Source organism: Furipterus horrens, unplaced genomic scaffold (genome assembly GCF_987537825.1).
Source record: "Furipterus horrens unplaced genomic scaffold, mFurHor1.1.pri manual_scaffold_3, whole genome shotgun sequence".
Lineage (NCBI taxonomy): Eukaryota > Metazoa > Chordata > Mammalia > Chiroptera > Furipteridae > Furipterus > Furipterus horrens.
In genome coordinates this window covers 14,771,032-14,784,930 of record NW_028327173.1, presented here as the reverse complement: position 1 = coordinate 14,784,930, position 13,899 = coordinate 14,771,032, and the positions used below count along the sequence as shown (strand labels likewise).

General features: G+C 49.1%; 2 protein-coding genes across 2 annotated transcripts; both read right to left on the bottom strand.

Annotated features, from left to right (window-relative positions):
- Window positions 1–32: 32 nt before the first annotated feature.
- LYPLA2 (lysophospholipase 2) lies at window positions 33–4,436 on the bottom strand. Its single transcript, XM_090268781.1, has 10 exons — window positions 4,306–4,436; window positions 2,816–2,918; window positions 2,524–2,555; window positions 2,330–2,395; window positions 1,810–1,857; window positions 1,645–1,715; window positions 1,439–1,512; window positions 1,247–1,348; window positions 977–1,150; window positions 33–891 (listed from the first exon to the last, which is right to left on the bottom strand). The coding sequence occupies exons 2-10, from the start codon at window positions 2,891–2,893 to the stop codon at window positions 841–843; spliced, it is 696 nt and encodes a 231-aa protein (XP_090124907.1). The 5' UTR covers window positions 2,894–2,918; window positions 4,306–4,436; the 3' UTR covers window positions 33–840.
- A 1,977-nt stretch (window positions 4,437–6,413) lies between these two features.
- PITHD1 (PITH domain containing 1) lies at window positions 6,414–13,293 on the bottom strand. Its single transcript, XM_090268780.1, has 6 exons — window positions 12,985–13,293; window positions 12,275–12,318; window positions 11,828–11,905; window positions 8,836–8,940; window positions 7,937–8,045; window positions 6,414–7,343 (listed from the first exon to the last, which is right to left on the bottom strand). Exons 1-6 carry the CDS (start codon window positions 13,180–13,182, stop codon window positions 7,242–7,244), a joined length of 636 nt encoding a protein of 211 aa, XP_090124906.1. The 5' UTR covers window positions 13,183–13,293; the 3' UTR covers window positions 6,414–7,241.
- Window positions 13,294–13,899: the final 606 nt, after the last annotated feature.

The following is a 13,899-nucleotide window of genomic DNA, read 5'->3' as shown; positions in this document are numbered from 1 at the left end:
TCTCCCTACCCCTTGGATAGAATCAGCCAGCCTGAAAGTTGAAGTAATTTCTTTAATTTCACTGGAATCCAGGACACAACAAGAAAAACACCCAAAACCACATGGAGACAGAAGACGAGACACAACTCCTCCCCTACCTCCCCTGGCCCTAGAGTGGGGACAACATGGGGGTGACACAGCTGGGGGAGACCCTGAGCCTTGGTCCAGCCCTGCAGGCTCCAGGCCCATGGGGAAGGTAATAGGGAGACAGGGCCCAGCCCCCAAGTCAGAAAGGGCTGAAAGAAGGCCCCCTCCAAGGCTCTGCCCCCTCCAACACTTCTGCCCAGGAGCAGGTAGCCCACAGCAGCAAGGGGGCCTAGGGTCACAGACACATTCATGATTGAGAAGCAGCTGGAGTGGAGGCAGGAGAGACGCACGATTATCTGGGCAGAATCCATTGGGAGTGGGTAGATAGGGCCTGGGAAGGCCCCTTGGGCCAAACCCTGAGGTCACAGGAGGGGGCCCAAAGTGGGGCTAGTGAGTGAGGTCCTGAGTGAGTGGGTCAGCGGCTGGGCCCCTTCTCCCGCTGCCTATAGCCCCTCCAATACTGCTACCAGGGGGGCCCACCTCCAGGGAAACGGGAGAAGAAAGCAGCCCAACCCCTGCTGCAGGCAGCCAGGTGACTAGAGCCAGGAAGGAGGGCCTGGCTAGCCCTTGGCCCGCCTGCCCCAGAGGCCTGTGGGAAGAAGACAGGTCAGGAAGGGTGGGGACAGGGGCTCGACCGGCTCAGATCCAAGATGGTGCCACGCGTGCTGGGTCCCTTATGAGCTGGGGGACTGTGCTGGGGGCCAGCAACTCTAGTTAGACAGGAGGCAGGAGCTTCTCGAGAAACTCCTTCACAGCTGCCATCTCCTGAAAGGGAGGGGGGACTGTGAGAGGCTCCTCAGTAAAGGAAGGAAGGAGGGGGAGGAGCAGGAAGGGGCCCTTTACCACTGACCTGAGGACAGGAGCCATGCATGACACCTGGGTAAGTCTTGAACTGGACCCTTGCAGGTGTGACAACAGACCGGAGCTTCTCAGCCGTCAGGGCCCCAAACCGTACGGGAACCATGGGGTCCAGCTCCCCATGGCACTGAAGGATGGCCAGGTCCTTGGCACTGCCGTTGGCTGCCTGTGGGCCAGACAACTCGGTAAAATCAGCGCTCCAGCACAATTCCCCAGCCGCAAGGAGACTCAAGGGCAAGAGACAGGTCATGGAGACGCTCACCTGGGGGAAGGCCCGGTGCAGAGGCAGCCAACAGCTCAATGCCACAATGCCAGCCAGAGGGTGGGGGCAGGTGAGGGCTGTGTAGAGGGACAGGGCTCCACCCTGGAGGGAGGAGAGAACGAGCAGCCAGTCGCGAGGGCAGAGCTCACCTACCCACCACCCTCCACCCTCTCTCCTCCTCTCCCCCCTCACCTGTGAAAAGCCTCCCAGGACAATCCGATTGGCAGGGATCCCATTCTTCATTTCATGCTCGATCAAGGCCTTTACTAGAGGGAGGGGGCATGAATGGGTGGGGGAACACTGCTGGAGGGGCCCCGGGAAGAGAGCAGAGAGAGGTACTGTCCAACGCTTTTCTGGAGGGGTGGAGGGGAACATGTTGAGGAAGAGCAGAGCCTTACTGTTCTCTGCTGCCTTCTTGATGCCAGCCTCATCCTCTGGTGCATCTGGACTCAGCCCCATCAGGTCAAACCTGGGAAAGCAGAGGCACTGGCAGCTACAGGAAGACCCTGGCCAGCTCCCTACAGCTCCCTCAGCTCCCATTACGCCACCCCCCAAAAACTCACCAGGAGGGCATTACCATCTTCATGTTGAGTGTCACCGGGATCCGAGGCCTGGGGAAGACAGCAAGAAGGGCTATCATGCTCCCAAGGGATGAGGAAGCCACAGCAGTGAGCCCAGAAGGGGGCAGAGCAGTCCCTGGGGGCCCTTCCCAGCAGGCAGTAACTGTGTTTAAGGTGTTGCCAGGCAACCTGCCACGTGGGGCTGGAAGCTGTCATCAGCAGTAGAGATGGAGAAGCAGAGCCCAGCACTCGGCTCGCCAGGGCTCTAGCCCAGTCGGTGAGTACTTGGGGAAGGGGAACGCGGGTCCTGGTTCTAGGAGGTCTCAGATCTAAGAGGCCTTGGGCTGGGGCTAGACCCCATTCCTGGGGGCTCCACAGGAGCAAAGGCTAAAAATGACACTTCTGACTGCCCTGGGCCCAGGCCCCCGGATGCAGCTGGCAGGAGAGAACAGACCTAGGACCGCAAGATCACCTCCCATCTGATTCCCATCCTCAGCCCCTCCCTTGCTAGGGTGGCACTCACGCATGGGGACAGATGTATTTGACGTGAGGCAGCCGGATGGCGGAGAGGGCGTCAGCCCAACTGTGCCTGTAGGAGGGAAGGGAGAAGAGGCAACATTGTGGAAAGGGAGAAAGGGAGGGCACAGGCCTCTCCAGCCCTGCCCACCAGGCCAGTCCCCACCTCCCCAGGGAATACCCACTCCCCAGCTCGCTCACCCAGTGTCTCCAAGTCCATGTAAAAAAATAACCTGGAAAAGGATAAGGGATGGAGAAGAGGGACATCATCATCTTGCTATAATTCCCTCCTGTCCTCCAACTTCTGGCCACCCCACCCCCTCCCCCACGGACCTGGGGAAAACTCAGGTAGCAGCCAAGCAGGTTATTATCCACACCACCCCGACCTCCTGGCTGCTCCCTTCTCACACTGCCACCTCCATTTTTCCCACACCCCCTCCAGCCAGTTCCCCAGCTGGCCTGGGGGCTGCTGCGGGTGGGCGAGGACTCTTACCGCAGCCGTTTCCCGCTCAGCTCCAGACACAGTGGCAGCATCGGTGAGCAGGGGCACAGACATGGTGTTACCACACATACACCGCAGGGCTCCAGGCTGGGGCTTGTGCAAATTCATGGGAATGGTCAAGAGCAAGCCCAGGCAGGGGAGAGCCCCATGATACAGGGGCAGAGCCTCAACCCAGGGCCCACCCAGGCCATCAGCCCCTCACAGCACCCCAGGGAAGAAAGGGAAGGCAAGAAATCCCAGTAGGAAGTTTGCCTCCCTTCCAGAGATGAGAAGCAGAGGTGCCCCCTCTAGTGTCCCTGGTTCTGGCCACCACACAGCCTGAGCTTGCTGGAGATGGGCAAAGGCTGAGCTTAGGGTCTGTGGGGGAAGGGAGCCAGGACACCCCTTGCGGCCTCCTCTCACCTAACAGTCCTCAGCATGTAGCTGCCTCCTCCCAGCTCTCCAATCATCCCCATTTCCCCAACTCCCAGCACTACTGGGAATCGCAGGGGAGAAAAATGGCTGAGAAATCAGCTTCCAGCACCTCCCCGCCCCTCCCCTGCACACCCTGCACACACATTTCCTCCAACTTCTCACCCACCCAGCGCCCACCCTGCCTTCACAGCAGTTTCTGGCTCAGCCCTTCCCAGAGTCCCTGGAGGCTGCCCATGTCCCCAGAAGGCAGACTCCAGTCTACCACCCATGTCCTAACCGGTGCCTCATGCCTCCCTCAATGGGGCAAACCTGACTCCAAGTGGGTCCCCCAGCTTGACCCCAGTCTGGGCCTCCCAAACACACAGAACGTCGGACTCGCTGGCTCCTCACCTTCCTTAGCACCCTTCGGACTCCCCAGAGGCTTCTGCTACCTGCCCCGAGGTGACTACCCTGCCCCGTGCCTCCCACCCTCCCGGCTGGCTTCCACCTTCCATTTCCGATTCGAGTGCACATCTCCACCATGAAATCCTCTCACTCTGGGGACCCTCTTCTCACAAGGGAATACAGCCTTCCTCCTAAGCTGGGATTCCCTTCCTTCCCTCTCTCACCCGAGTCCCCGCTTTCCAGAGTGGTGCCCCACCCGGACCTGGGGTCTCCCTCCTCACTGTAAAAACTTTCCACCCTATCCAGGGTCTCCCACTTCCCAAAATGGGAACTTGTGTTCTGACCAAGGGTCGCCACCTCTCTGCAGTGACATTATCTACCCTGACCCAGGACCCGCTCCTGCCCACAAAGTGGCGTCTACCTTTGACCCTGGGGAGCCCCCGCCCCACAATGGGATCTTCCACTTTTGACCCTATTAAGTACCTCTCATCACACACGGACCCCCACTTCTTACCCCTCTTTACCCTCAAAGTCCTCAAGACTTACCAGCGCCTCCTCGCACCTCACTCCCCACCCCCCTCTCTCACAATTGCGGTTCCCCCTCCCCCACTCGCCGCGACCCTCGCTGTGGTCCGAGCTCCCTCAGTGCCCTCGCTCTGCCTGCCGGCTGGGGACCGCACTACCTTCACTCCCTGGGGCTTTCGAGACCGCTCGGGCGATTCTCCTCTTTCTCCGGCACAGACACACACTCTTCCCCCTCTACCGCCCCCGCCGGAACTTCCGTTCGAGTCCCGGGAACCCAGCCATCGTGCTACCGGAAGTAGCCTGGCCAGCGGTACGGAACCCGGAAGTGGGCGTCGGGCTTTCACCAGATAGGAGTTGCCATGTTGGAGACGGTGGGGCCACTTCCCGTAATTAAGCCCTGGAGTTACCTGCAGAATTCAGACAGTGCATCCGAGACTCCCATTTGCTGCCGACACCCATGCTCCTCCTGGAGGAGGGCTATCCGGAAGGAAAGGCATTACAGTACTCACAAGAGCATGAAGTTTCCCACCTTCCAATTCCCTTTAGCCACACTATTATGGGCTCGAGTATCCACCACTGGCTTTCATGCCCTAACCCAGGACCATGGATGGAATCCTTCAAGATCCTTATAGACCATCTAGTCCTCCAGCCTTATTTTAAAGATGAGGAAACTGAGGCCCAGGAAGGGGAAGTAAACAGCAATCTCAGGATTACGCTGTAATGCTACCTCTCTGCACCTGCGTTCTGGGCTATAAAGTGGTGATAATAACCACCCCCGGTTATTTCACAGCTTTGCTGGTAGGCTCAAATGAGGTCGTATGGAAATGCTTAATACACATAAAATCAGTGCGAGGCCTTAGTGACTCTTAAGAAGAACCCTGCGAAAATAATACAGGCCGTAGCAGGACAGCTGGACAGGCATCAGCAATGCTGTCTTAGCTCTGCCCTGGGCAAGCAAATGCCACGAAGACAGTGCACAAAATACCACCATCGATATGCTTCAGTTATTAAAAACAAAAGCTTCATTTGGGCATTAGTCACCCTCTGCTCTTTGCTCCACTGGTAAAGTGGAAACGGGGATCAGGGTCCACAGGAAGGCCAGAAGGGGAGGCAGAATGAGTTGAAGGACCAGGTCCCTGAGAGAACGTGTGGGCATCTGCCAATAGGAAATGAATCATGCTCATCTCTTAGCAGCTTAGGACTCATTCTTTCAGCGTGACCTATACCAGTTTTTCTTTGAACTGAAAACAGTAAACTTGGAAGCTCAACAAAGCACTTTTTTCCAGGATAAGAGGCAGTTTGGTCTTAAGTGCTCAATAGGTCAGAGACAGAGCCTAAAATACCAGGGTCCTGAGCATGAAAGCTTTGGGTCCAGAGGACCACAGCAAGCCAAGGACCCAGGACCAGAAAGGGGATGAGTGGATGAAGACAGCACAGCTGTTCCCACTCTCAGCAGAATCCCTGCTGCATCTGTTAGGGAGGAATGAACAATTCCTCCTGCACCTCTCACCACTTGAGACAGTGTGGTACTTTGAGTAAATTCTTCAGAGGCCACCTATGATTAGGGTTTTAATTAGAGGAATTAATGAAGGGCTTTTCTGCTCTAAGACTTTTTAATTTTGATTTATTGATTTTAGAGAGGAAGAAAAACATTGATGTTATTCCACTTATGTGTCCCCCTACTCCAAATTAAAGTACAATCCTTTATTTTTATCTCCAAATGGATCCAACTAAAATAAAGAGGTTGAAGAGTAGGACCCTTGGTATATCAAGAATTGCATTTGCATTCTGGTTGATTTCAGGCTGCATTTTAGAAATGTTGAGACTAACAAGCTTGGTGGTGGCAGGCTTTACCTAGGACAGGCTGGATAAACAGTGGGTATATCCTAATAGTGTGGGCCAAACCCTCAGGAGTTCTCTTAAAAGGATCAGATTCAAAACTAATTCCCATTATCAATTATTTCTATTTTCTGCAAGGGAGAGAATACCGACTATTTGAAATCCTCTTTGTGGATAACTTATATTCTCTCCAATTTCTGTCCTTTCAAAATTTAAGTCCAAAGTCTTGAGTCCACCTTCAGACTGCATGTGCTGTTCCCTTACTTTCCTTGCTCTCATTTCTTCTGATGAACTCCAGAATCTATTCCCCCTTATTTACATTTATTATCTACCTGGCCCAAAACAACAAATTTCAAGGTTACATACAGTTCCCAGTAAAGTAAAAGTTTCATCAGTACTATCAAGAACTCAAAAGAATACACAAGCATTAAGTCTGGCAAGGATTTATTAGGAAGCTTATTAGTCACAGTGAACAAAAAGCCATGGACAGAAGAACTGATATCTCCCAATTCTGGCACTGGGCTTAAAAGACCAGTTAGAAGCTAATAAACATTAAGGATGTTTATTAAGGGGAATCTTACCTAAGTCCCAGTCTTACCTCAACCAGATACCCACAAACATAGAAATGAGATGCCCATGTTCTCCCTGGACTGCTTACCTGGGCAGTAGGGAAAAAGATCTTCCCCTCAAGCTATTAAGTAAGCATCATGAGAGTCCTGCTCTTCCAGCTATAACCATGGGACACTAGTGCATGACAGACAACTCCAAGCTGGACAACTGGACAAGAATGCTGAATGATGACAAGGAGAAGGAATAAGCAGGGGCAAGTATTTCTAGTTGGAGACCCTCCTGATGGCTAATACAAACACAATCTTGAGGCTTCACAAAGTTTACTGTAGCCCATGAATAGTTTCCATTAAATAAAGTCACACAAAAATCCTACCACAAAACAAGACCCTTGGCACCCCATGGCCAACTGACTGGAAAGGCAGGCATTATCCATGACTGCCAGATGCTGACCAGACCAAGACCCAATTTCTATAGGGCCCTAGAGAACCATGATTGTCCCTTCATACCCACACAACCTTCCCGGTGGTGTGGTGTCTTCCACAGGCCAGGTTTCTACAGCAAGTCCCAAAGCTCAGCAGAGGCTGTGACAGCCAACCCTCTCTGGAGCCCCATTTCTTTGTCTTTCCCAACAGGTTGTCATACATCTTCACTGACACAAGGCCTCGGTGGGAGCCTTGGTCAGCCCTTAGGAAATGAAGTGTGTCTGTGGGGTAACCTGATGGACCTTGTGGTCTGCTGGGTTGGCTGATGCTTCATAATTGCAGATGGTCACCTCATGTCGGCGAAACTGCAAGAAAATTGAGAGGCTAGGTCAGCTGGCTATTTTCCAAATGATACATTCGAGTAGTCCTTATCAGGTCCATTTCTAAAAGTCATCATCTAATCACTTTCCCCTTCTGATACTTTTTATCTTGGGAAGGCTGCAAAGATCATTATCAATAATTCACTCCATAATTTAAAAGATTCATTTCCTCACTATATTGAAGGCACCATGAAAAGAGGACCTTGTCTATCTTGTTTATCACCTTATCTCTGATGCCTGGAACAAGAAAGATTATCAAAAATATTGAATGGAAAAAAAAAAGTTGACTGAAGGAAACAATTTTAATGTGAAAAACTGAATTGATAATAACTGTATTATTTCAACCTCCTTAAAAATACTTATAGCCTCTCAAATGAGAGGGACAGTTTACAGTGAGTGATAAAACCAAGAAAAATTATGAACAGTCTGAAAGCAATTAATGTCTCAACTTGCTTTTTCCTTTCCTTAAAGCTCCCACTACCACAGCATGCAGATACACACACACACACACACACACACACATACATACATACATACATACACTGGAGAGGGCAATAACGTTTCCAACCCCATCTTACCTCAGTCCATTCTCCTCTCAGGCCAATATAAAAGACCTTCGAGGTATCTGCTCCGAAGTTCTTTGAAATATGAATTGAGAGATGATAGACATTTGAAAAACGAGATATTCTAGAGGATAAAAAGAGTGGGGAAAGAAGACATAGGTTAGAATTCAATGAACATCTTATCACAATGTCAAAAACAATTCCAGCTCCAAATTGTGATAAAACCCAGGCAAATGTCAGAGAACATTCTTGGGCTGTTATGTCTCATTCTTCTCTTTTGGACAAGCAATAGATTCCACGAACATTTACCAAGCATTGGTCCGATCCTGTCCAAGGCAATAGGGATGGAAAAATGAATCAACACTGCCCCTGTCCTTGAAGAACAGGATTAAGAAATGCTGTATGACCAAGCAGATTCTTTGTTGACCTCACCTTAGGAAAAAGAGAGAACTAGTGAAGAAATAAGGTGGCCAGATGTAACTTGGCCTGCTATAAGCCAACTATGCACAAAGGAATTCCGAAAACATCTTTCCTAAGACCATCCTATGAAGGTCATTCAGATCTGCCATTGCTTACAAGTTAACAAATATATGACTGGCATCCAATCTCTGTCTAAAATTGACCAAGCCAAGGATCAAGCCTCCTCCACTGTTTTAACTTGTTTCTGATGCTAAGAGAGCAGGAGACAGCCAAAAATAAATGGCAAGCCCAGCAAGTGCTAATGCACATATGCTCATTGCAAATGAGGGAGTACCTGCTGTTCCTCAGAAGCCACAGAAAACCTGAAACCTATATAATTTTATTAACCAATGCCACCTCAAAAATTCAATTAAATCTTGAAATTAAAAAAAGAAAGAAAAAAGGAAAAGAACAAAAAGAAATCACAAATAGTGGAAGACAGGCCCAGTGCTTACTTTGTAGCATATTCTAATTCTCCTGTAAGATCCCGGTTCAGACTAAAGGTCTGATCTGGCTCCCTGTCTGTATCACCAAAGGACATCTGTGGAATATTCTTGTACCTGAGAAAAGGGAAGAAAATAAAGAAATGTGTATATCATATTTTTAAGTTTTTCAAAACTTCCTACTTACTCAACTGCCTTCGGTTCTATCAAAAGGAGATCAAATTTTAAAAATGGCATTTTACTGGAACTGAAACACAAATACCTTTAATACAACAAGAGCTAAAAATTGCACCATAAGTCAATGGCATCTTTGAGTGGGTTCAGATCACATGAAAAGCAATACACAAAGAGATAGCTCAAACTAGGTCACATGAGCAAATGCATGGAGAAAATAAGCAACTAAGCACATTCAGACCAAGCCAAGGATGTTTAAATAAAACAGCTTATGCATGGGGGAAAATACTTTGGCAGAAACATATTAAACACAGTTAAAGAGATAAAAGATCAGGTAATCCCTTGCTCAAGCATTTTTGTGTTCACAAAATTACTCTATATATTGAGTCATGTTACAATTCTTAAAAAAAAATACCATTTGGGGATTTCTGTTTTGAAAAGAGCACAAAAGGCTGCAAACTCACAAAGGCTTTTGGAAAGTCAGGTAAAAATGCTAGTGAAGAAAACTTTTTTAAAGAGACTGCTACTTCCTCTATCTCACCCTAACTCACAAACTCTGAATGACTGAGTCACACCCCACCACAACCTCCAGACTATTTTATTAACACACCCATACAGGAGGAAGCCTAGAAGTTAAATGCAACAAAATGCCTGTAATCTAAGAAAACAAATGTTTGCCCAGTGGATTGAGGGCCGGCCTGTGAACCAAAGGGTCACCAGCCAATTACCAGTCAGGGCACATGCCTGGGTTGTGGGCCAGGTCCCCAGATGGGGGCACATAAGAGGCAACCACACATTGATGTTTTTCTCCTCTTTCTCCCTCCCTTACCCTCTCTCTAAAAATAAATAAAATCTTTTTTTTTAAGTTTGCTTCAAAGTGTTTCTAAGAATGAGGTGCAAAATAATAATAATGATGATGAATATTTATGAGCAGCATTATGAGAGGCAGTATAACTCTGTAGTTAAAAAGCAGTGTCTCTGGAGCCAGACTTCCTAGGTTTAAAGACTAACTCTGTCACTTACCAGCTGTATAATTTTAGGCAAGTGATTTAACCTCTTTGTGTCTTGTTTCCTTGTCTGTAAATGGGGATAATGATAGTATTATATGTAGCCCATAGAGTCAATGTGAAGATTAAGTTGAATTGATTCTAAGAAACAAATCTTTTGAAAAAAATTTTACTATAAAAAGTTTCTCACACACAAAATGTGAAGCATTGGTGGTATAGTGGTGAGCATAGCTGCCTTTCAAACACACACGAAAGCAGAGAATAATATAATGAATCCCCACATACTTATCACTCAGCTTCAATAATCCACAATGTGCTAATTTTGCCTACCACCCCCATTGTTTGTGCTTGATATTTTAAAGCAATTCCAAACATACCATTTCTTCATAAATATGTATCTTTAAAAAGGACTTCTTTAAAAAATACCTATCTTATCATTTAACAAAAATTAACAATAATTAACAACAATATAATCTTTAACACCTAGTCTGTGTTCAAATTTCACTGATTTAATTCTCAGTTTAACTTTTCTGGATGTTTCAATGGCATGTCATAGTTAAACAGGTGATTTTTTTTCTTTATTGATGGTACATAAAATAACGGTGCATTTTACAATCGATGGCAGATTCGATAAAGTATAATATGTGTAAAGTACTTAGAACTGAGGGCCATGTAAGTATTTGCATCTGCTCTCCAAAAATTGGACACTTACTGTGTTCTAGACTCATTCTAAGCTCTTTACATGTTTTAACTCATTTAATTTTCTCCATAGTCTTTGAGGTTCATACTATTACTACTGTCATTTAACAAAAGAAAATTGAGTTATAGAGTCTCAAATTGAGTCCCAAAGTCATGCCAGTGGTACAGAGAGAATTTGAACCCAAGCAGCTTATTCCAGAACCCACTCTTTAAAAATGTCTTTTTTAAAGATTTTATTTATTTATTTATTTTTGAGAGGGAAAGGGGGGGGGGGGGGAAACATCGATGTGAGAGAGAAACTTCAATCAGTCGCTTCTCTCTTGTCCCCTACTGGGGACCTGGCCTGTAACCCAGGCATGTACCCTGACCAGGAATCGAACTGACGACCTTTCCGTTTGCAGGGCAGAGCTCAATCCACTGAGCCACACCAGCCAGGGTCCAGAGCCCACTCTTAATCACAAAATTCATGTTCCTAACATTCAAAATATAGCGTCGATTTCTTAAATCTGTTTTATATTGATCAATTTTTCAGAATAAATTTTTTTTTATGTAAAGTTCTTCTGATTGTTTCTCAAACACTCTAAAAGAGGTTTTCCCTTCTTTTAAGCAAGTTATTACAAAGGGAGGACTAGCTCTGGTGGCAAGAGATCCAGTATTGCAAGAGGTATACAGAATTTTGCTAAGGAGAGGCCACACAAACTCAGGTGGAATAACTCCACATCAATGGAACACACACAAAGACTATAACTGTATGAAATAGGAAGGGGAAATGTTGACACTAACCCCAAGAGTAGAATCATTTGAGATCTGCAGCTGGGTTACCAAGAAAACTGCAAAGTCATCAACAATTGGCGGCTCTAGGATGCTTTCTGCATGACTGGTGCCATGAAGCACTTTGAAAAAAGACAAGCTGTTGGTCTTGAAGATACTTACTCTAAAAAAGTCGTTAATTCAGGAAGAGATAAGTGTATTCTGATGCAGGACAAGGCTCACATTTTTTTCAAGGGAGGGGCGGGGAGGGGATATTTAAGCCAGTAAAAAGAAAGAATTCTGTTACCCTGGAATAAAGAGAAAAGAGAAAGAACTAGGGAGCTTCTTGCGGCCATAAGCCCCTGGACACTTACAGTCTCATCTCAGAGGGGTGTGAGTCATCATCCTCTCCCATTATAATGATGCCTTTGAGCTTGACATTGCCTGTAAATCTGCCAGAATGCAAAACGAGATGGGTGTCAACCTGGGTTTGAACCTCTGCTGGCTCTGGGCCAGACCCTTCCCCTCGCTGGGCTTCCGTTTACCGAAGCCTCAACCCGTACTAGGTCCTTTCCACGACCCTTTCTGCCTCCGGCATTCTGCACTTTTAAGAAATTTACCTCGACTTCTCGGTCACCCTTCACCAAATACATCCTTTCTGTCTGCGCCAAGGACCGTAGGGTGCTTTCCTCTCAAACCCGCCGCGGCTATCCGCCCTGTTCTAGGACCAGCTGGGTCTCCACGGGCCCAACAAATGAGTTCCGCTAAAGTAACCGGGTACAGTGTGTTCCGCCTGAGGCAAGCACCAAGGAGATACTTACGGAATATTAAACAGAAGCTCTTCATCTGCATCACTTTCAACAAACTGGAGGGGGTGGGGAGGAGGGAGGAGAAAGCAACAAATATTTGCTGAGCGCCTACAACTCCAGGTGTCTTCTACCCTGCGCTACAACTGGAGGGCAATGCAAGGAGCAGTCAACCTCCCTCGGCTTTCCAGCTCATACTAACGCGATGTCAGTAAGCTCGTAGCCCCCGACCACCCAGTCAGAGGGGTCTGAATGGGGAGCTCCTCAACGAACTTGAACTCGTGGGCAGAGATCTGTGCCTCTGCGGTCCCCAACTCTCAGACGGCGCTGTGACCCCACAACGGTGAATGCTCTAGATCGAGTAACAAGCTTCATCTCCCTGGGCTGGTCTCCAGGTGATACGGTCGGGCAGCCATTGAAACTAGTTGGTCAAAAGGTAAAATAAACGCCCTCATGGCCATCCTCCCTCACTACCCAACCGAAGCCCTGGTACAGAACGTTGGCTGCGCCCCTTTTCCTCTCTGGGCCTCAGTCCCTCCATCTGCAAAATGGGGAGCCTCGATCCCATTCGGCTCCCGAAGGGCTGGGAGGAGGTGGGCACGGGAAAGCGCCTGGCCACCGGACTGTCATTTTTCACTTCAGGAAGGAGGGTGTCACAGCAGACGTGTGGCCTGAAGCTCCGCGCGGGTCCCCGTCTCGCCCGCCCCAGGCCCGGGAAGGCCCACCTTGGAGCGGTCGGTCCGCTCCTCCCACGGCTTGAAGACGCTGCGGCCGCTGCCCTCACGGCTCTCGTTGAGGCACTGCAGCCGCTCCAGGTCGATGCGCAGGTACAGGCCGTAGGCCAGGCCGCGCTGCTCCGGTGGCTCCTCACGTTCCGCCGCGCAGCGGCAGCCGCCCCCGCCGTGACTGTGCCCGTGCGACATGGCTGGCGACGCCGACGCCCGCGGCTTCTCTCAGCCGCGTCGCCACCGGCTGCACCGCGTCCCCTCCGCTTCGGCCGCCAAGCGCGCCGTGGCCGCCGCGTCGTAAAAGGCGCCCCTAAGCGGCGCATGCGTCCCGGGAGGAGGGGGCGGGATTCGGAGAGGATTGACGTTTGTCCCGCCCTTCCTGTTGCCAAGGAATTAATGTTGACTCTTTCGGTCCTGGAGACAAATGCTATGGCTAGCCCAGGTTCACAGATGTGGAAACTGAAGGTCAGAGAGGTTAAGCCGCTTTTCCGAGTAAATGGTGGTGCTGAGTTTCGAATTCTCCTCCCGCTTAGGCTAAAGTCTGTGCTCTTTTACAGCCAGCGTTTTGGGGAGCGGGCGGAGGAAAGCGTGCGCAAAGATAAGGCCCTGAAGAGCCGAGAGCACACCCTTATCACCGCCTCACCGGTGCACGTTTAGGCGCTTCGACCTTACAAACCCACTTTAACAACCACTTTCTTCACAGTGGGCTTAGGCGGCCGAGAGCGTTTTTGTGGATGGCCGGACCTGAAGACAAGTCCTGGGTCTGCTACTGACAGTGTGACACTGAATAAGTCATTTTCCCCATCCTGAGCCTTCATTTCCTCATCTGTTAAGTGGGAATGATAGTATCTGCTTCATAGGATCGCAGTGAGTATTAAATGAAATAATGCACTTTAAAGAACCCAGCACATT

What these genes read in the sequence shown, in the direction of transcription:
- LYPLA2 (XM_090268781.1), bottom strand. Translation starts at nt 2,893, where the DNA reads ATGTGTGGTAACACCATGTCTGTGCCCCTGCTCACCGATGCTGCCACT. An exon ending in AAGATGGTAATGCCCTCCTG is followed by an intron (nt 1,716 to 1,809) that starts GTGAGTTTTTGG and finishes CTGCTTTCCCAG; the next exon opens with GTTTGACCTGATGGGGCTGA. An exon ending in TGCACCGGGCCTTCCCCCAG is followed by an intron (nt 1,151 to 1,246) that starts GTGAGCGTCTCC and finishes TCTGGCCCACAG; the next exon opens with GCAGCCAACGGCAGTGCCAA.
- PITHD1 (XM_090268780.1), bottom strand. Translation starts at nt 13,182, where the DNA reads ATGTCGCACGGGCACAGTCACGGCGGGGGCGGCTGCCGCTGCGCGGCG. An exon ending in CACCCCTCTGAGATGAGACT is followed by an intron (nt 8,941 to 11,827) that starts GTAAGTGTCCAG and finishes CCCTTTTCTCAG; the next exon opens with GTACAAGAATATTCCACAGA. An exon ending in GAATTAGAATATGCTACAAA is followed by an intron (nt 8,046 to 8,835) that starts GTAAGCACTGGG and finishes TTTATCCTCTAG; the next exon opens with AATATCTCGTTTTTCAAATG.